We start from the raw sequence: 23111 nt of genomic DNA, 5'->3' as shown, positions 1-23111 counted from the left end.
AATCTTTAAATGCTGAATGTCAATCACTTAGGGATAAAGTCAACAAATTAGAAAGTGAGTTGAAACATCGTACTCTTGATCCTTCAGAATTTGATGACAGCAAAATGAAATTCTTCACAGGACTTTCATGTTGTTGTTCAATTTTGTGTCACCAAGTTTACCACCTCCTGCAAAACAGTCACTTAGTGATACTCAGAGACTTCTGCTTACACTGAAGCTGCGCCTCAATCTGTCTGAGGAACTTTTAGGTTACCTCTTTGGCATTCATTGAGTCAACTGAGGTAAGCCAAGCAGGTTCATCTTGGCAGCAGTTTTAACCTTGACCAGTCAACTTTCAACAACTGAGCAAATATGTGTGCCACCTGTATGGCCAATCATCTGCCAAAAACGTGAATGATGCAAGGTACAAATCATTCTGTACGGCATCATCAGCTTTGCCAGAACTGTCCATTACCCCAACAAGTGATGCTCTCCACCAACATTGCAAAAGGGCAAACTACCAAGCAGCAGTGATGAGACGTTCTCTGATTAGTAGGATGTGTGCTCCTTCACCCATTGGCAGTGGATGGGGCATGGAGGATGGGGAGTTAACAGTAACATGGATGACTAGAAATCCTGCCCCTGATAGTGTGTTGCAGGTAGTCCACTGTAATTGTAAAATAAAAAAGCAAATGTGAGACTGAAAGATGTTCATGTATGTCTGCAAAACTGTCTTGCACTGATTTATGTCACTGCCAGGACTGTGAAAATGTGTCAAAAGAAACAGAAGAAAGAGGTACATGGGATGATGACTCTGATGAAAGTGATAGGGATGAGTAACCCAACATGTTACCATGTAGGCCTACTACTTGTTTTGTTCAAGAATTATTAAGATGTTAAAGAATTGCCACACTACCTACATCCATTAAATTGCAATGCATAAATGCAAACAGCACAGACTACTTACACAGCCAACAGAAGGTTTTATTGTGATGCATTTGTATGCTATTTTGTATTTTCATATATTTCCTTGGCAGGGGGGGGGGGGTGGATGTACAAATGACAGATGCTGTGACACTTTGCGGTACTTGTAAATAAATAAATGTTTCATACAATTATTTTGTAATCATTCTGACCTCTAGTACTTTTTAGTCTTGTGCATCTTTTGCATTATTGCAATTTAGGGGGCGTGGTAACATTTGGATAGATTTTCTGCCATTTTGGTCCAAGGTGCCCTGATTTTCTTTTCTACCTTTCATTACACAGTAGGTTGAAACAGGTATGAAACATAAGCTCTTGGCACAATTTACTGTGTAGGTTTCATTGTACTGTGTGGCAAACACTTAAGTTGAAGCATATTCTTTAAGAAATATGCTACATTACATGATCTAAATTCACATATGAGTAAACTAAAGGCACCAATACTTGTTTCAGATGTTAAGTATATGCATTTGACATTTGAGAAAGATTTTGTGTTGCCAAAAACACATTTTACAAGCAAAAACAGCAGCACAAGATTTTCGTTTTTTGGTTATACACTGTTTATACATTTATGGCTTGTGACAAAATACTGCAGAATATTATGAGTAGAACTTTTAACCCAAATTCTAAAAGGGTATTATCTATGAAAAAATGCATTAAATGAGTAGTTCGCATGACATGGGAACGAAACTCATTTTCTAAGCACTTTTTCATGGGTCCCAACACGGCCTACTGATTTCATTGGTTTATTTGATTGTTTACAGCCAAGTCAATCATACAAAGATATTGGAAAACGAACAGGAACAGGAAATGGGTATGCTAGCTACTGGGAACCTGCAGATCTGATCTAGTTTATAAATGTTCATGTTGTGTTGTTGTCCTGTTACCTGCCATAAAGGGCAAGGTGGGGGAAAATACACTTTTATAGTAGGCTACAAAACATTAAACCTTTACTGTCCTTCTCAATACAGTACCTCTGATAAACTTGTAAGTGTAACCAGGTAAGGCATATATATACTGTAACATCACGTAAGGAGCATGGCTTGGGGCTAGCTAGCCTATACAGTTCAGAGCAGACTGCCGCAGAAAGGCTCTGAAGCCCAGGTTTAGTGTCCTATCTGACATTGATAAGACTTTCTAAGCCTGTGTGAACTGTTGTCTGGACAGTCAAGCCCTTTGACAAATCCCATGGATCACCTGTGAAGTCAAGCTAGATAAGCCCAGGGCAATATTACACAATCGACCACGCTCTGCAGCGGCAGAATAACTGTGTATAGCATATACTATATGCTATACACAGTTATTCTGCCGCTATCAATATACTATATGCCATATAGTATATTGATAGCTCCAACAAAAAGACTACAATATTGCTTGTATAGAAGTTAGTACAACAATATGCAAAGGCTCACAAAGTTGTCAACATATCTCTGCACCAGTGTCACCAAGACAAATTCCTGTACACATATTGTAATTGGCTAATATATTGTGGCGATTTTTACTGTAAAATCACTCACACATAGGAGGTAGAGCAGCCACTTGGGAATCGGAATGTTCCCAGTTCGATCCCGGGCTCAAAGGGTCTTTGAGCAAGACACTGATCCCCTAATTTCTCAGGTTGCATGGTTTCCCCTGCCATTGGTGTATGAATGTGTGCACAATCATTGTAAAGCGCCTTTGCTATATAAATGCACCATTTACCATTTACAGACACAATGTACAAAGATGAGGGGTGGATCACAAAGGGGAGAGTGACATCTGCTGGACCGGCACGAGCAGCACAACTGTGACGGAATTCACCCCCCCCTCCCCATTCTGACATGACATCCCAAAAGCTATAGCCTACCAGGGTGGTACAGTTATGTCACCCAGGACTGAACAACACATGGATGGAATGGATGACTAGGGAAGACAACACAGGCATGACAAGAGCTCATGACACAGGGCTGAATACTGAACTACTACTGGGTTGAATTGAAGGGGTCATCCCTATGTTCCCGAATTGAACTGTCTCTGTCTCTCTGTCTCTCTCTGACTCTCTCTTTCTCTCTCTCTCTCTCTGCATTATTGAAGTGCATCATCATTCCACTTTGTCTGATCAAGGTTATGGCTGACAAAAAGTCAGCCAATATGTGGGAGGAGACAGTCAAGTAATAATAATAATACTATTACTTAGAAGAAAAAACCTCCAGGCTCCCTTCCCCGCGAGGCCACCTATTTGTGTCCAGTTCGATTACCCCTCAATTTGTTGTCATTGAGAGTACAAAGAACGGCCATGGCCGTCTGAAATATGATTAATGACACAACGATTTTAGTAGTTGTCATCATTATGAACAGGAGGGTGAGGTAGGGGATTCGTTTGAAAACTGCTTGTATGTGCGAGAAACATATTTTTCTTCAAAATGCATATAATCTCGACGCATACCCATGTCAAAATAAAATGATGTAAATAACTTAGAATGGAAGCGCATTTGGGAGGTGTTAAATAGCAATTAAATAGCAACTGTGTATTTTACACAACATAAGAGTTCTGACAAGACCCACAAAAGCTGTATTCTAGCGACCTCTGCTGGTCCAAAAGTATACAACCAGAGACTATCTTTGGTAATTGGTACAACATAAATGTTCATGGCCCATGGGCCGGGGAGGGAAATAAAACGACTCGATGAAAGATGTAATAATTAATAAAATAAGTTCAAATGTAATAGGTTACTATAATGATGGATTCTGGGTGAAGAAAAAAACTGCTTGTCCTTCAAAGAAAACAACTGACTAAAGCGAGCATGGCATGCGATTCGGTCACGTGACTTCCTAAACAAACATTACCCAATGACGTCGCCTGTTCTTCCCCAGCTCGACCAATCAAGCACGAGGATATTGGTCGGTCAAGGTAACAATCGCGGACCATCGCGGACGCCGATAGTTGCTCAACGAGGCTGTTGTGTTGCTCGATCTCAAAGCCATGTGGATGGGAATAACGCCGGTCACTTACTAGTTTACGATCTGTGCTCCGCGCAGGTGCTCCTTCGTGTCGATGCGCACCACCGACCCAATGTGTCAGCTCCAGCAGGCATGATAGAGAGGGCATGCATGGACACAGGATGCTCTGTAAAACATTTAGATTCATATTTGACAATAATAGATGTTTTATGAGTTGGACTTGGAACCGTTATTGGTCGACATTTGAGGCTCAGAGACAATAAGAAGAGATGTTTCGGCAAACGAAAACGGTGCTCCAGAAACTTGGATGTCTAAGGTGAGAGAACTATTATAAACAACTATAGACCATGTCGGGACCCTTGTTTACCTTTTCTGTAGCCCTGAAACAGTACGAGCGCCAATTGTGAACCATGGTGGCTACCTTTTCTGTATTTGGGGAGACTGTACAGAAAAGGTAACAAGGCAGAAAAAAAGGGTCTCGAAAAGGGCTAATAAACAACTATCCATGGTTCACATGACGCTCGTAAGTTGTTCTGACGCAATGAACAACTGATGCAACATTGCAACCCCACCGTAAACTCGTCCTAATTGCCCCAGAATGGCCGTGATATCATATTCCCAGCTGGCCAGCTCCCCCTGTGTGTATTAGCTCAAAGCGGGCAGCATTACACGTTGCGTGTGTGTGTGTGTGTGTGTGTGTGTGTGTGTGTGTGTGTGTGTGTGTATGTATATTGTATACTTAACTCACCCAAAAATGAATTCCTACGAGTTGAGTTGGGGTCTTCTAGTTTCATATCCATTTAAAAGTTATGGCAGAAAACGTGTAGATAAATAATAATATCCACTTTCCCACCCAGACCGCATTCTCTTCTCTCCACTACTTCCTCATGGGGGGTAATGGGGGCGGGACACTCAATCAACAGGTCAGGTGGGATGAATAGGCGTTCCCTAAACTACCAGTGCTCCAATTCATTTTTCCCATAGGGATTTACAAACAATATTTATATCAATTTGAAAGAATCGAGCCATCCAGGATCCTGGTGAATCATGACCATCAAAGTGATAAAAGGATATAAATATTATATATATATATTGAATATTTATACTATATTTATCTATACTATAGAGGGTATGCGCGTGACATCATATCATACCCAGAAGTTATGCGGGAACGCCTACTGAGTGGTAAACACAAACTATTTTCTGGCCTTGACAGCTCATATATCCAAACAGAAAAGTCCTATCTGCTTTAAACTACCGTAAACTCACTTTGCCACTCGATTTTTCCACTCGATCTGCCACTCACTTTATGCATGCGCCCTTTATAGTACTAGACCGGCGCCCGGCTGTAGAGCACAGAGTCGGTAACGATGGAAGTTGGAGATCCATGCCCCACCCAGCTATGCAATACCCGTTGTACCCGTGTCAGAGTACCCGTTCCACCCATCTGTCTGTGTCCCTGTTATGCCCATATATGGAGACAGACAGACAGAGACATGGTGCATTTATAGATAGATAGATAGATAGATAGTAGGGGTGCAACGGTTCACTTAGCCCACTTAGTAAACTCCATATATAGATATGGACGACTGGCATCGTCGTCATCTTGACAGGAATTCAGCCGACTGTTATAAAGAGTGATTGTTGCCTTTGGGGTTATTCAAGCAGCATTTGCTATGCTCCTCGGGAGAGACTCCAACGGCTTCCGTACGAGACAGCGATATTTGGCCTTACAACCCAAATATTGTTGTGTCATAGATTTAGACATCCCGGTTAAGTTCTCACCGGACACCACTGCGGCAGGTCCGAAACCCAGGGAACCAGTCCCCTTTGAGTAGTATTTAATAGGACGTTTGCATAATATTGTTCAGTCCTACAATGCTTTCAGGCCTCATCCGCCTCGCATGGCGCGTACCAAGAATGAGGTAGTAAATATTCATAATAATAATAATAATATTAAAAGTGAATGTATGTAGGGTAGTGCTCTCGCCTCACAGCTAGAAGGTCCTGGGTTCGATTCCCGCTGGGGACGCTGTGGGCACTGGCGGCGTGTTCCCTCCTCCGCGTCATCAGTGCCCATACCCGAGGCGGGGGTTGGCGATAGGGCCTTTCTGTGTGGAGTTTGCATGTTCTCCCCGTGTCCCCTAGGGTAGATACCCTCACAAAAACATGCCGTAGTCCTGGTCTCTAAAACTATCTCCCCCTGGCCAGCCGGGGCGCCTGATGGAGGGGAAAGGAACTGGTCGGAATAACGTGTCCCTTCCGCGCGCTACGTCCGGCCGGGGAAATTCCCCTCTGTCAGGTGAAAAGAAGCAGCTTGGACTCCTCATGCATAGAAGGAGGCATGAGGTCAGTCCGCTGCCCCCCCAGGTTGGCAGAGGAAGTGTAGTGCCCAGGATTACATTAGATAATTGGCACTGGGTGAAAAGAAAACTGGGTTACAAAATCGTGGGATAAAAATTTAGATTAAAAAAAAAAGTGAATGTATGTAATAACCATTCCAGGCCTAGTCCTAATAGTAAGCTGTGCTCTTGTAGTTTCAGAGGACAACGTTCATGCAGGTTGCAGAGCACCTCCGCCAAGGATAGAGCGTTGCAGTACCAGGCAGGACAGAAGATTCATGGCTTCACCATCAGAGAGGTATACAGAGTGAAGACGAAACTCACCTTAACACCCTGAGCGCACAGGACAGAGTTCTCCGCCCTATCAATTAGTAACGCCCAGTGCTCAAGACGGAGATTGATCAAAAGGACGGAGATTATTGATATCAAAACCGATTGCATCGCTCCACAGGCTGGGAGCGTCTGTTGCGCAACACTCAATGTTATTTTCCGGTGGGACATCATCGAAAATGTCCCCCCCCCCCCATTTTAGCCGACTAGATCGAAAATCTTAAAACGTGAATAACTCTTATCTAAATCATTCCGTCCAATTCTAAGAAAAGATTATGTGTTAGACGGCCCACCACGGTCGTGTTAGAATTCATCATACCTCTCGTTGATACCACTCAAGAGTGTTTTGGCTACATCAAGCTACTTCAGCCACATCCGGGATAACATCCGGTCTGTCGCTAAATATGCTCCGCTGCTATAAATCGCTGGGCGCTATGATTTAATGGATTAAATAACCCCGGGTGTTCGGGTCTTAACCACTTCCCTTTTGTAGGCATAGCAAGATGTTCAAACATTTAGAAGTTTTTTCAGAAGAGCACACTGACGACACTCCAGTATGACCGCTTGGAAAATAAATAAATGAACGCATGCTACTTTATCATTAGCAGAATTTATTATAAGTCAAAACAAATTCTCTGTCATTAATTTGCCCAGGTTGTAGCGGTCCCTGACCTGTTCCTCACAGCGGTAAAGTTGACCCATGACAAAACAGGAGCCCAGTATCTGCATGCTGCCAGAGATGACTCCAACAATCTCTTCAGGTTGGTCAAAATCTGCTTGATATCATAACATGACACACAGGCACAGCATCTCAAAACCCCGTCACTGTTGTGTATCGTCTCGGTCGGATTGAATGTCCAAAACTTACTTTTCAGGATTCAAATTCAAAAATAGCAGATCTACAAGCTCAAAGTGCGTCTCTTCACGCAGCATTTCGAGCTTGTGGATCTGCTACTTTTTCTACTTTTGTGTCATGCTCAAGTAGGGCATACACATACTGTACATTTTTACTACATATTTGTACTCTTACTGTTCCAGCGTTCAGCTCAGGACCACTCCCATGGACAGTACGGGGGTCCCACACATTCTGGAACACACCGTGCTGTGTGGCTCTGAGAAGTACCCCTGCCGAGACCCCTTCTTCAAGATGCTCAACAGATCCCTCTCCACATTCATGAACGCCTTTACAGGTACAATGTGGAATGTGTCTCAATTATCCCATTCTGACCTGAGATCAGATTCATACGAGGTTTCCGCCGGACACACACTGGTCTGATGAACCCATTCTGACCTGAGATCAGATTCTAGAAATGTCAGTCGCTCTTCGATTTTTCAAAAATAGCAGACCTACAAGCTCGTATCGCGCCACTCGGTGGCGCGATATGAGCTTGTAGATCTGCTATTTTTAAATAGCTAAAGCATAACATGATGCTGACACCAAAATGGGTGCCCGGTCAGAATGGGTTATGTGGGCTTATAGGGCGTCGCAGTCCCACCCCCTTTCAGAACGACGAGTGGCCCAGGAAATGAATCCCAATGCATTTTGCCCATAGGCTTTTCTTAAAGTATTTATTTATCCGAGTTGGCTTTGTCCGCGGCGTAACCGTCTTTAAATAAATACTTATACCTATGGGCAAAATGCATTGGGATTCATTTCCTGGGCCACTCGTCGTTCTGAAAGGGGCAACGCTCTATAGAGACCACCACACCATTTGACCACACACTGATCATTTACTATTTACCACACTGTACGATCAGTGTTGCATCGGTGATTTCATCTTTCATGGTACGCTATTTTAATGACGTCACATGCATGTCACCTACACTAGGATTTAGCAGGTCACACAATGGATCATTGATATGCATCCAGGCTCATTCCTGTTATTTCACGCTAGTGTGACACTCTGCACTTTTTTGTAAACTTTGTTTAGAGGTGTGAACTTAGGGGTTGTTTTTGATCGATGCATGTGCAGGCTCCTGAAAAATCTTTAGGCAGACGCTGTGGTACTGCGTGCAATGAGAAATGCATCACTGTGTACGAAATCGACTGTCTTAACGTCGTCCCAGTCACAGAATTTCCACATTGTTACCAAAGCATTCATGAGGCCATTATAACAGCTACAGGTTTCATGGTATGACAGGGTGTCAATCACTGTCTACTAGCCCATTTAGACCTGGAAAGAGTTGTTATACCCAGTTTAAATCCGGGAAAGCATCTGTGTCATTTGTACCGTAGATGTGGCTATGTATCGTATATAGCAACATTAAAATAATGAGAAAACTTAGGTTAGAATTCAGAAGGCGTTTTTAAAAACAGCCTCAGGCTTAGCTAGTCTATGTGCAGCAGACAGTTTTGTGACAAATGGCATGTTGGTATTATCAGCTCCCATTGGACAATTGCCAACACAGGTCTATTCTGCCATATCAGAAATCTGCCTTTACGTTTTCGTTTTCTGAAGGTTAAAACATCCAAGCATACATTGATATTGCATAGATAGTCGTAAATCTGACAGCTGACAGGTAGTCAATTCAAGTCACACAGTCAAGATTTGACCTCCCCCTTCCCCCCCATTATACAATGTGACCTGTCATGATTGTATAAGACTGTGTGCAGATTTACACACTTTGATACTTATTTCATAATGGTACTTTCCAGCCGTTATGTGCTATATCGGGGTTATGTTATGAGATTAGTCTGATGTCTAATAGACAATTTACTTTTTGAATGTACCTATATATTCTGCAATGTCATATAAACCTTATACCGTAGTGTGCAGTAGTATTTATCAGCTAGACCTTTTTTGTTAATCAACATGTATCATTGTAATTCTTTATTCATAGCCAGTGACTACACCATGTACCCATTCTCCACACAAAATGCGAAGGACTTCCAGAATCTTCTGTCAGTGTACCTCGACGCAGTGTTTTTTCCATGTCTAAGAGAGCAAGACTTTTGGTGAGCATTTTGTAGCTAATATGGCAGATCTAAATGATGTTTGTGTTAACCTGTTTGGTGTACTAGATGCATGGGTTCTATCACATCAAAACACCTCAGACCGTTAAGTCAGTCACAGAAAAGTATGTTAACGCATTTAGGGCTGACGTCAAAAAAAAAGAAAAAGTAATCTGAAAGAATATATATTATAGATTTATAATTTATATAGATAATATAGATTTGTGCCGCATTTTCGCGATTTTTCAAAAAATAGCAGACCTACAAGCTCGTAGATCTGCTATTTTTCAATAGCTATAGTATAACATAATGCTTAGTTAAAACACCAAAAAGGAATCCTTTTGACTTTCAAAATGCTCTTCTCTATTTGTCCTAACATTCTGGCCATTCTGAGTACTTTCCTATGTGGTAAAGCTCACTCCCATACATCTCTGGCTCTCAAAGCAGGTTGAAACGGACCACAACAAGTATTTGCCAGTTCTATTTAATCCGGCTCTGCTAGAACCATAATGATGTGTATTGATTTTCCAGGCAGGAGGGCTGGAGGCTGGAGAATGAGGATCCTAAAGACCCAAACTCCCCTCTCGTGTTTAAAGGAATCGTGTTCAACGAAATGAAGGGGGCTTTTGTAAGTTCACTGACACTGTATCTGTCACCAAGCTTCCTCACTACATCAGTCGTGGATAAACCCATGTGTACATGGATGAGATTTGTGTGTAGGTGTTATGCATGTTGCCTGTGATTAGATTTTTGAAGCATAATTTATGCAAAGATTGTAATTCATTTAGGGAGTAATTAAGAGATATAGAATATTAGACTGCAATAGAAACAGTTTACAAAGAGTACTCTTGACTTACTCATCATTTGGAGTATTATGTGAAACCATTTCTTTAAAGTGTTCTGTCTCTAGAGTGAGCAGTGGATAGACAGAGAAATGTGCCTCAATTGATTAACTTTCTAGTTTCTACACATTGCTCTAGACTGAGGCACACAACACTTTTCCCCCCCGTAATAATACTCCAAATGACAAGTAAACCGATGTTGATGTTTTTAATCAGCAAAACACGTGTTTAATGTTATGTAGAGTTGGAGTGAAGTGAAGTACCCATTTACTGTAGGACTGAGGCCGATTCTAAAAACACCTTCTCTAAATACTGAACTAAGTTTTCTGAAAATGTTCCAATATGAATTCCACAATTACAATATACTGTACATAGCAACAAGAACCCCAAAAGGGGTTCCCGTCCTGAAGGGCTAAAACACCAAAAGGGCTACCCGTGCTGAACAAGTATAAGGAGAACAGCAACACAGCCTCGCATTTTGTACAGCAATGATAGACGTCCAGCACTGCAGTATTTCCAGACCTGATCTAAACATGTAACTGTACTTTCCTTACAACATTAAGTGATGTTTTTGTTTTCCCAGTCGGACAATGGACAATTGTACGCCCAGCACCTGCAGAATAAGCTGTATCCAGACCACACTTACTCTGTGGTGTCAGGAGGAGAGCCATTGGACATCCCTGACCTCTCCTGGCAACAACTAAAGCACTTCCACGCCACGCACTATCACCCCAGCAATGCCCGGTACACACACAGCCATGCCTCAGAAATACTAGCTTTACGAGCACACATACACACATCAAGATTCTGACACATCCTAGCAATATGAGAAAGGTTGTAAGCTGTCCTCTATGTGTACCCTATGTGTTGGCATCATTGTCAATTTTATTCATACCCTTCCCCACCTCTGCCCAGATTCTTCACCTACGGAGACCTGCCATTGGAGCAGCATCTCAAACAGATCAATGAGGATGCTTTGTCTAGGTTCGAACGCATGGATCCCAACACACAGGTCCCCTCCCAGCCCCACTGGACCAACCCCGTAAGACAGTAATTGTATTATTTAATGTATTTTATGTATTTCATAGAAGATGATCAAAAAGTAAAACATATTGATAATTCGCATAATGTTATTTTCATGCTTTCAGCCATAACCTTTTAACATGTACTGTATACCGTGTTTAGAAATAAATCATTGCATTTCCTTTGCAGGGTCTTTAAATGGGATTAAAATGGTCCAACTGTGTGTTGGGTATTATTCAGCATGTGTTTGTTTTCCCCCAGAGGGAGGACCATGTGACATGCAGCCCTGATGCCCTGGCTCCAGACCCCGCCAGACAGAACACACTGTGTATGAGCTATCTACTGGGAGAGTAAGTCCTACCAGAACACACTGTGTATGAGCTATCTACTGGGAGAGTAAGTCCTACCAGAACACACTGTATGAGCTATCTACTGGGAGAGTAAGTCCTACCAGAACACACTGTATATGAGCTATCTACTGGGAGAGTAAGTCCTACCAGAACACACTGTGTATGAGCTATCTACTGGGAGAGTAAGTCCTACCAGAACACACTGTGTATGAGCTATCTACTGGGAGAGTAAGTCCTACCAGTTAGGGCTGTCACCGTATAGGAATTTAACTCGTGGTGGCTCAGTATACGGTATTATTGTGGTGCCTGACACCCCCTTTTTTAACGTTAATAAAAAGTTAAGTTAATAAATCAACTTTACTGTCATATTAAGTACAGTGCTTCTCTTTAAAAGGCAGAGATGATTTAACATTCACTGTGTAAAATGCTAAAGCTATTTGCACATAATCCTGTTCATTGATTAAAGACCATCAATAAGGATCAGTTACAGTGTCTGCTCATGTTGTTTCATGACATACTGGAATAGACTCCAATAGAATGGACCAAACATGGTCATCAGCATAATGTGAACGGCGTGTTGGCTTCATTGTAACAAACATTAGAAATGGGCGTATTTTGTCTTGGGATAAAATACCAACATGTGTTGTGTTCTCTCTGTCCAGCATCACAGATACATTCGAAAGCTTCACTCTCAGCTTGTTGTCATCTCTGATGATCTCCGGACCCAACTCTCCCTTCTACAAGGCCCTCATTGAACCCAAGCTGGGAACAGACTTCTCCTCTGTCGTAGGGTATGTCCACTGTACACCAGCATTACGAGAAACATTCAGAAACATATTTCACGTACAAAGTGATTTAAACTTTCTTATGTGTAAAATGCTGTTTACATGTTTTCGTGTTTGACTATGTAAAATCTTGTGTTGTCCAGTTATGATGGCAGCACCAAAGAGGCATCGTTCAGCATTGGACTCCAGGGAATGGCAGAAGAGGACATTGAGGGAGTCAAACACATCATCAACCAAACCATTGATGACATCATCGAGTGTGTACAGTATAATACATAGTATTATATCTATGTAATGAATGTAATGTAAATGAATAAATACCACATGGCAGTGGAATCTAATTTTAATAGTGTGATAATTATCATGTATACTGATCTGCTAACGCAGGAATGGCTTTGAAGAGGAGAGGATCGAGGCCCTTCTCCATAAGATAGAGATCCAGATGAAACATCAGTCTACAAGCTTTGGCCTGTCTCTGGCCTCAGTAAGTACAGACTTTGTTTTTTGTATTCATAAATATCCTCTCTCTCTCTCTCTCTCTCTCTCTCTCTGTCTCCAATTCCAATGAAAAGCTAATCCATACATTGATTCCACTTAAGACCAAGCAGTACCTATCACCATTCACCACAGCTCCTGACTTACTTGCAGAACATACTTGCAGAATGACAAGAAAATCCAAAAAGGTTTTTTTTACTGAGGCAGATAAAATAAACGTATGGTTCCTCAGTGCTCTGATGAAAGCCTCAAGTGTCTTAGTAAAGAAATAACAGAACACAGTGAAGAAAATAACCAATTACATGGAATTGTAAATATCACATTGTTTATACTACCACAACAAGCACAGCCTTGACTGTCTTTCTCCCACATATTTACGGTCTGACTGACCTCCACCACAAACACTGAGCAAATGTTCTGTATACAGAAGTAGTTCCCAGACTTTAGATGTTTGACGGGACCCAAACTAGTGAAAATTGGAGATCTACAAGCTCGCAATGCAGCAGCTTGAGATTTCTTATTTATATAATTTATTTTATTTTTATTTTATTATCTTCGTGAATTTACTGTAAAAAAATCATAGAATGTTTTTGAATTCATGAAACGTTTTGCAATAATAATAATTAAAAACAAAATGTAGGAAACAAAAAGATAGATGGACCCATAAAAATGTGTCTGCGACCCACAAATGGGTCCCGAACCCTGTTTGGGAAACGGTGCTATACAGTTGCTATACAGTATTATACTGCTCAAAATGCCAGCATATCGCAATATGTTTCTGTGTATTTTATCCTTTAATTATCTTTTGTTCCATCTACTGCTACTTATGTTGCTGTATACCAAAAGAAACAATTCCAAAACAGTGTACATAAACAAAATCAGGGATGTTAACAGTTTGACTGCGGAAAACGATTTATCAGACTTTTAATCAACCCCCCTTCACTGCCGAGATTGTTGTATTACCTTTAGAGCATACGCTGAATTATTTGGGCTTTTAATCCGCGAAAATCGAGCGAAAAAAGCTTCCCCCGTTTGTTATGAACGGCTGGACCACCCGCCATCTTGGTACACCCGGAAGACGCAGCACAGGACCCTCCTCCATGAGGCGTTGAACCCCATTCGTTTACATTGGCCTCAATTTCCCAGAAGCCCTAGCAGCCCACAGCATGTGACGATTTCCGTTTCCTCATCAAAACAGATGCATCTACACTCTTTCTCTGCGGCGAAGACGGATTTTCTTTTTAATTATTACATTGCGGCGGATTAAACACATAAAACAAAAGTCGCGTATCTCCGATATGGCAGCGACATTAACCTGGAGTAATCCATTCAAAGCACGGAAACTGTTAACATTTCCATAGACTGTCCAGGGCGAGGCAGCTCTAAACCAGTTTATTCTATAGAGCACTGGTTCCCAAACTTTTTAGCCTGTTACCCAAAAGAGAGATTAGATGTTTGCCCTTTTGCTTTTCTGGGAATGTTATTTGAAAATGTTTTGAAATAATAATAATAAAAATTGGTCAGCGACCGAACCTTGGGTCCCGTGTTTGGGAAGCAGTGCTAGATAGAGGGCATTCTCCTACAGTGTCTCCAAACATACACAAAGGACACGGTTCAACAGTAGGTCATGGTATTCACTGCAGTTGGTCTATAATCTGAGGTTGTCATTTAATGTCAATATAGCAAAGACGCAATGATTTGTAATCGTGCAATGTTCAAACGTGTGTGTGTGTGTGTGTGTGTGTGTGTGTGTGTGTGTGTGTGTGTGTGTGTGTTCAGTACATAGCATCGTGTTGGAACCATGATGGAGACCCAGTTGAACTGTTACAGATCAGCCACAGTGTCTCCAAGTTCAGACAGACTCTGAAGGACAACCCTCGTTTTCTCCAGGACATGGTCCAACACTACTTCAAGGTGACTGAGAGACCGCCATTGGACAATTTGTAGAATTCTATCATACCAGATTGTCAGGCTACCACGCAACCTGAAAGCCCAGTCCAATTATTGCACTGAGAGCAATAGTCACTGGCCATTTGAAGTGTTAAACACAAGTTTGATGTATTGGGGTGGGGGGGCAATCATGGCTCCTAGTGAACACCCATAAACTAAAAGAAAATATTAAGTTCTCACTGCAGGAAACTTTATTTGGGTATTTAACAGATTTTCATTTAACTTGTGTGTTATTTCTACATTTAATTCTTAATTCAATCCCTCATCCACACAGGAGAACACCCACAGGCTTACCCTGTCTATGAGCCCAGATGATGCCTATTTGGAGAAACAGGCCAAAGCTGAGGAGGAGAAACTGCTGCAAAAGTCCCGGAATCTGTCTGAGAGCGATAGAAAGGAGATCTATGAGAAAGGTATGATATATAAATTTGGTCTGATATGAAACCTATGGAAATGAAGCCATTCGATAATTATTACAGTAATTATTCTTACATTTTAGGGAAACAAAGCACACAAAACACATGAGAGTTGTTATGTCTGTTGTGTCTCCTGTAGGTTTGCAGCTGTTGGAAGCTCAGAGTAAGACCCAAGACGCCTCCTGTCTGCCTGCCCTGAAAGTCTCCGACATCGAACCCACAATACCCGTCACGCCGCTGGTGATGGGAACTGCAGGTAGTTTAAACTGACAGGGGACTACTGATGCTGCCTTCACGCTAGCAGAGAAAATCTATAAAACAGCCAAGCATAGTCGGCTGCATTGTCACAGTCGCAGTTGAAGTGTTGCTCAAGCGGGTGTCAGTTTGTAGCTTAATGTCAGCAGCTTCCATTGATAATGACTTGTAGTCTGTCACTTTAACGTAAACAATCACAGCATCGGTCCATATGTTTAGGTACTGAGTCCTCTATGATTAGAGGTTTAGGTACACATTACATATACGCTCCTTTTTCATGGACAAGATGGCACGATCAGCATGCACAGTTATTTAGGACATACTTTAATCATCAAGACAGTTTAATCTGCTGGTAATTGGTAAAACTGGTTCTACGATGTCACACACACCGGATGTTCCATATCTGCCTAGTGCCTAGTTTAACTGTGTTGTTCAGTACTTCTTAGCTTCTAATCACAACCAAATGTTCTTTTTAACCAATTACTACTTAAACCCTCTAGACTTAGACTCTAAACTGGACTTTGGACTGTACTTGGAACAGCTATGTTTGGCTAATGTTCCCCCCAACACATGGACGCTGGGGTTTATATACGTCATTCACTGGAGCCCTGTACGTGGTCTCCACACCAAATCTCTTCACCATAAATAGCTGACTCTACAATCTCACAACATGAGCTTGTAGATCTGCTCATTTCAGCCGAATGTTTACCTATTATGACAGAATTGGGCCAGAATTGGGAGGCCAGGGGTTCACAGTTTCACACAGCTGAATGTCACTCTCCTGTTCTCCACCAGGTGGCATCCCTGTGCAGTACTGTGAGCAGCCCACCAATGGCATGGTGTACTTCAGAGCCATGTGTAGTCTCAACACACTGCCTGAGGACCTCAGGCTCTATGTCCCACTGTTCTGTAGTGTTATCACCAGGTGAGGGGTGTGTGTGTGTGCATTTACCTATGCATGTTAATTGTCCCCACTGATGCTGGCATGCATGCGTAATTGCGTATTGCGTAGGTAGATTAAAAGTGAAATATGGGCCCAGGCCGTAGCGTAACGGTCTGGGCACCGGACTGGTAATCCAGTCGCAGTGTGCCGCGGGTTCGACTCCCGGACCCGACACGGCCTTTACTGCATGTCATCCCCCCATCTCTCTCCCGTTTCCTGTCAGCCTACTGTCTGTCCCTTCAAAAATCAATAAAAGGCGTAAGCCGCAAAAAAATATCTTAAAAAAAAAAAAAAAAAAGGTGAAATATGCAGCTGCTTCTGCGCACTGAAACTCTTGAAACTCTTGAAATGACTTGATGAATGTGTCTGTGTGCGTGTGTGTGTCAGTATGGGCTGTGGCTCTCTGGACTACAGACAGCAGGCCCAGCAGATGGAGCTGAAGACAGGGGGCATGTCTGTGTCCACGCAGGTCCTCCCTGACTCTGCAGACCTGGACATGTATGAGCAGGTCAGTAAAAAACAACCTGTCAGTATGAGAAGAGCAACTACGGTATGTGGAGTTGACAATGCACTCCATACTACTACTCCATAGTATTAACACAGGGTATGCAAATGTAATTACAAAAGGTACCTGTAACTTGGGCCCATTGGGATACATTTGTCAAGAGATATTAACACTTTGTGCGTTAGTCAAATGTTACAGTGTAGGAAAGCAAAGGGAACAGGTGGGATTTGTTCAGTGTACACGTGGATGCAGAGATTGGGCTCCTGGCTATAAAACAATCACTGGGAGAGGACTGAGAATTGAAGATGCATTTCTCCCCTGCTCTTCTATATATTCTAGATATATAGACCTAAAATTGACTTTCAGACAGAAGTATAGATGACATTGCATCAATTGTTAACACTGCATACTTCTCTACTTCAGAATATAAAACACACAAACATATCAGGTGATATAGTAGTGAGATTGTATTTCCAATACAAACACATCATAGTGAATGTCTATCATTCCCTATCACCAGGGTGTGCTCCTGCACTCATCCTGTCTGGAAAGGAACCTTCCCGACATGTTCCAACTTTGGAGCGACATATTCAACAGGTACTGCGTCTGGCATTTATGCTCATTTTGGGCCTGAAGTTTATTGTCACATCACAAATATACAGATGTAATAGAGTGGGTGAAATAATTTCCCTTACAAGCTCGCAGCAGCGGTTGTGAAATGTCAAATAACAAAACCGTATCAAATATGCATATTTGCTAAACCAAAAAAAAAGAAAGAAAGAAAGAAAGAGGACATCACTGTATGAAATGTGCGAAAATAGAGTTCTAACCTGATACCTTTATTATTGTGTTTGATAACATATTTATGTTTTCCTCCAGCCCCCATTTTGATGACGAGGAACGTCTCCGGGTGCTGGTGATGATGTCAGCACAGGAGCTGGCCAATGGGATCTCCTACTCTGGTCACATGTACGCCATGTCACGGGCAGCCCGCAGTCTCAGCCCTGCTGCTGACCTCCAGGAGACCTTTGGAGGGATGGACCAGGTGACCACTTAATGACTGTATATCGTCTCTGTTGGGTGGACCAGGTGACCACTTAATGACTGTATATCGTCTCTGTTGGGTGGACCAGGTGACCACTTAATGACTGTATATCGTCTCTGTTGGGTGGACCAGGTGACCACTTAATGACTGTATATCGTCTCTGTTGGGTGGACCAGGTGACCACTTAATGACTGTATGTCGTCTCTGTTGGGTGGACCAGGTGACCACTTAATGACTGTATATCGTCTCTGTTGGGTGGACCAGGTGACCACTTAATGACTGTATATCGTCTCTGTTGGGTGGACCAGGTGACCACTTAATGACTGTATATAGTCTCTGTTGGGTGGACCAGGTGACCACTTAATGACTGTATATCGTCTCTGTTGGGTGGACAACTCAAATGTCCAAAACTGTTGACTTTTCAGGATTATAATTCAAAAGTAGCAAAAGCACAAAGAGCACGGCAGTACACATTTCTAGCTTGTGGATCTGCTCTTCTGATGCCTTTTGTCAGTCTCCATGTTAATTTACAAAAGAAAAAGGCATTCTCTGCCCTTGACCAATGACCATGGTGCTGGCATTACAACTGGTCCCCATGCACTGCATGATGGCTGCTCGCTGCTCCTTCGGATGGGTTAAATGCAGAGGACAAATTTCCTCAAGGGGACGATAAAGTAAAATATCTGGACTGCAAGCCCCGTCGCCTTTACACGGCGGTCTTCTTCTGCTGTCTCTGGGACTCTGCACCACAAGTCCTCTCTTTCCTTTTGGCGTCAGATTTGCTCCACCTCTTGGTGTTGTAGTGTCCAAGTCCCAGTCGCTCCTTGACAGACCACCCCGACGATCTCCTGGTGCCTCCAGTGTGCTTCTGCTTCCTTCACTGCCTAACACACATTAACATTTCATTATTTTATCTTACTGACAGGTGAAGTTCATGAAGCGGATAGCCGAGATGCCCGACCTCACCCAGGTCCTCAGAACGCTCCCCAGGATCAAGCGACACATCCTCAACCCTGACAATATGAGGTGGGGTCCACTTATCTTTCTGAATGTTGGCTATTGACGGTTTAAAATTCCCGGCCTTCTATAAATTATATTCTGTGTTATGTGCATGCATTTCATATTATTTTTTTACAGATTGTATATTATTGTAGCATTATTTTGTGCAAAAATAATAGTTTTTTTTTCTATTCATAGATGTGCAGTCAATGCTACACCTCAGAAAATGTCTGCTGCAGCGGGACAGTTGGATCACTTCATAAAAGACGTCGGCATCAACAGGAAAGAACGCAAAGCTGTCAGAGCTCATCTTGTGGAGGTATGGTTTCTTCCGACCAGCCAGTGAGCATTGGTTTTACTTCCCTGTTCAAATGTTTAGCTTCGACAAAGCAGCTGTATAATAAATCCACTCTAGTCACTGACAAGGTTGATATCCCTGTGTATTGATTGGCCGTGAGGGAATGTAATGTTCTAACAAGGATAACGGATAATAAGTGTAATTTGTATTTAACAATAAAAATTGTACAGTCTGTAGGCACATCATAATGCAAACCACACACGCAACCTCTATCAAATGACAGGTGGTTGCATCTCATCTCAAATGATTGCTTGTTGATCGCTTGTTGTGCGAAAGCACAGTGCCCATGTTCAACCAACCATGTCCTGTCTTTATGATGACACAGTAGAAGAATATGCTGTGATTGATTCATGATCACTATTTTAATTTCTCAGAGACCTCTAGACCCTTCGGCTGAACCAGGAGTGTCACCCTGCAGGAAACTCATCTCTGTAAGTCGATGCAAGATTACACTTATTGTCAATTTATGCAGATAAATTAGTTCTTTAAATCATTATGACTAGGGCCTTACCCGTTCTAATATATGAACAGGACATTATGTACAGTGTGGGTAATATATTGAAATTGTATTTAAAGGATAGCCGCTTGAGATGCATCATCTCGTTTTAGAGTGATGCAATATAATAGATCATGGATTATATAGTGAACCAAATGGACCCGCTCATTCCATTGTGTGGTGACTGTGGTCTTTAAGCTACTGGAAAAGTGATCAGCAGTGTGTCCTTGGTGAGCACCACGTGGCGAATGCGCCTAGTCGTGGAATGTTACAATTCAGTCTACTGATGAAATAGGGGCGTGACCATGTGTCGGCAGCGCAGCGCTGGGCCAGGCGTTTGTTGTGTTGCGGCTGCAGCAGTGGGGTAACAGTGAGAACTGTGGCCTGTGATGTGTGTATAATGCTAGGGGGCGGTGTCATGTTCCCATGTGAAGTCTATGGGGAATGTTTAATTCAATAATAAAGGAATTATTAATTTGTTAAATGGGGAAAGGGGCTTCGTTAAGACCTCCATAATATTATGGTCAATGGCTGTGTGAAAAGTGAGAGTGATTGGTGTAGGCAGTGAGGAGAAATGGCAGTGTTTCAGACAGACGGACAGACAGACATTCAGACATTGAGTACATTTTAGTTTGATGATGATGTTGTTGTGGCAATATTATCTATTCACCTTTGATAACACAACATTCCTTCCTACATGTGTCTCCCTGCAGGAACCCGAGTACCAGCCTTGTCAGATGAAGACTTTCTATCCACTTCCCTTCCCTGTTAACTTTGTCAGCGAGTGCATACGCACCGTACCATTCACCCACCAGGACTATGCCAGGTAACTGTACTTAATGTACCTGTACTGTACCTGATACTTGCACAGTGTGATTGCTTATTACTGGATCATGTTTTTACTTGGTGAATTCCCAGTAAGAGCCTTGATTAGATGATTTCCCGTATGACCTTGGAGTGGATGACTTCTTAGAATGACTTTGTATGGCATCACTTGTCAGTAATGACATTTGATTCGATCACGTTTCAGTATGTCATTTGATTGGCTGACATTTCAACACGAGTTGAGCCTATGATGAGCGGAGCCCATCGAGTCATGTTCGCTGAATCTAATTCCAGGTTTAGATGCATTTCCATCTGTAACAGATTAATATCTCTCTGGCTCTCTCTCCCTGACCTTGTCTCCGTCAGTCTGTGCATCCTGGCCAGGATGATGACAGCCAAGTTTCTCCACGGTGAGATCAGAGAGAAGGGCGGAGCCTATGGAGGTGGAGCGAGAATGGGAGGGGGCGGCCTCTTTACTTTCTACTCATATAGGTAGGTGGTATCATTATGATACATCATCATCTCTTTTTATGGAATTTTATGGAGTAAGCAAAGTAAACACGTACATCAAATGCAGAGGGACAATGTAGTGCCTCAGTAATCTAGGATCTTACAGTAGGTAAACCAAGAATTATAATGTAAAGATGGTGATAATAATAATAATAATAATCTGCACATTGAAACTATAGGATGCCAGGTAAAGAAATGAACCTGTCATATGTCTAAATAACATTCTATCTAAATTGAGTTGAATAAACTACAGCTTTATTACCTGTTTATGTATAAGCTATATGATATCCATTATGAGATTATATTTTACATGTTCTGTCAGGCTTGTCGACTCCCATACATCCCAACTGTAATTCTGGTCCCATGTCGTAGGACATTGCAAAGAACTGTAGGATACATAAACCGTCGTTAGCAGCTTCTAATTGTAATTGCTTCTAAGTTTTAGCTAAGATGTCGAACTATCAAGCATGTTTTGATCTGAATCTGCAATACCCAATTCACCTTTCTTAGTGTCTGTATGACGTTTCTTAGATGCCTTTCTTTGCTTTCATCATGGGACCATAACTGAACTCCTCCCATCTCCCACAGAGATCCCAACTCAGTGCAGACCCTGTCAGCTTTCCGTAAGGGCGTGGACTGGGCCAAGGCGGGCACCTTCTCTCAACAGGACATTGATGAGGCCAAGCTGTCTGTCTTCTCCGCCGTAGATTCTCCAGTGGCTCCATCAAACAAAGGTCAGCCCTGCTCTCCTCCGAGCATTAATAGTGATTTATGTTGTCTTTGTGTGGCTATATAGAGGGTATGCACGTGACATCATCGTAGCTGGAAGTTATGCGGGAACGCCCACTGAGTGGCAAAAAACTACTTTCTGGCCTTGACAGCCCATTCATCCAAACAGAAAAGTCCTGTCCGGTTGCATTAAACAATGTTAAACTCACCAACATTGCAGCTGTACGAAAAGCTTGAATTATCCTCTTTCTACCTGCACATTTTTTGTTTCATAAAAATCCACCATAGAAACTATGAGCTACTTTCTGTCAAGAAATACCCTGCATTTGATTATTTTTGTGTCAGAGTTTGGAAGTGCTTGTTTTCAATAACACAACATTTTGCTGCCTCCTGCATTATGTGACATTTAGAAACAGGTGGTACGCATGGTTATAACACTGAAACTGAATTGTGTATTTGAAGACATGGTGTATTGTTTTGAGTTCAAGACCTTATCGTCCTAAAATGAAAATGTGTTGTTCCTCTAAAGCGTGATGTTGGTTCTATTGCATGCCTTCCTGTTCCAGGTATAGGACATTTCCTGAGTGGGGTATCAGATGAGATGAAACAGGCTCACAGGGAGAGGCTTTTCAGAGTATCTGACAAGGACCTGGTGGAAGTGGCTGGAAGGTAATATGTTATACCTACCTAAACCTTTTTTCTACCTCTTAGATTAGGAATTGAGCCATTATTAAAGAGATGACTCTGTATAATATTTGATGGTGTTGCACGCTGTGGCAGGTGAAACCTGACTATGTGATTTTGTCTTCATATTGTTCCAGGTATCTTGGTGTTGGCCAGAGAACGAGTGGCGTAGCTATTTTGGGACCAGAGAATGAGACCATTAGCAAAGACCCTTCATGGCTTGTGAAATAATATTATTAGGTATTTTGTTACTTAAAACCCCATTATGTACTATCACTGTTGAATGTCGTACAACTCTCCTCACACACATTTCTTTTTGTTTTTCTTTAAACCTCAGCTTACTTCTAGATTTGTATTGTATTTATGAAAAAGTGAC

The 23111-nt window shown here is 42.2% G+C and overlaps 1 protein-coding gene across 1 annotated transcript; it reads left to right on the top strand.

The window, feature by feature from the left end:
* Positions 1 to 4026: 4026 nt before the first annotated feature.
* Positions 4027 to 23104, top strand: pitrm1 (pitrilysin metallopeptidase 1). The gene is made up of 27 exons (XM_083782398.1): positions 4027 to 4216; positions 6438 to 6540; positions 7227 to 7333; positions 7611 to 7762; positions 9414 to 9528; positions 10057 to 10153; positions 10951 to 11111; positions 11283 to 11409; positions 11652 to 11740; positions 12403 to 12531; positions 12669 to 12782; positions 12913 to 13009; positions 14800 to 14934; positions 15245 to 15383; positions 15526 to 15642; positions 16437 to 16566; positions 16972 to 17092; positions 17610 to 17686; positions 17969 to 18134; positions 19060 to 19160; positions 19332 to 19452; positions 19866 to 19922; positions 20701 to 20813; positions 21179 to 21304; positions 21911 to 22056; positions 22618 to 22720; positions 22873 to 23104. The coding sequence occupies exons 1-27, from the start codon at positions 4170 to 4172 to the stop codon at positions 22964 to 22966; spliced, it is 3084 nt and encodes a 1027-aa protein (XP_083638524.1). The 5' UTR covers positions 4027 to 4169; the 3' UTR covers positions 22967 to 23104.
* The last annotated feature ends 7 nt before the right edge of the window (positions 23105 to 23111 follow it).

The sequence above is a fragment of the Protomyctophum parallelum genome (assembly GCF_964188405.1).
Source record: "Protomyctophum parallelum genome assembly, chromosome: 14".
In the NCBI taxonomy this organism is placed as follows: domain Eukaryota; kingdom Metazoa; phylum Chordata; class Actinopteri; order Myctophiformes; family Myctophidae; genus Protomyctophum; species Protomyctophum parallelum.
This window is presented reverse-complemented; position numbering and strand designations above follow the sequence as displayed.

Coding starts and splice junctions, on each gene's coding strand:
- pitrm1 (XM_083782398.1), top strand. CDS start 4,170: ATGTTTCGGCAAACGAAAACGGTGCTCCAGAAACTTGGATGTCTAAG. Junction 4,217..6,437: donor CAGAAACTTGGATGTCTAAG/GTGAGAGAACTA, acceptor GTGCTCTTGTAG/TTTCAGAGGACAACGTTCAT. Junction 14,935..15,244: donor TGGTCCAACACTACTTCAAG/GTGACTGAGAGA, acceptor TCATCCACACAG/GAGAACACCCACAGGCTTAC.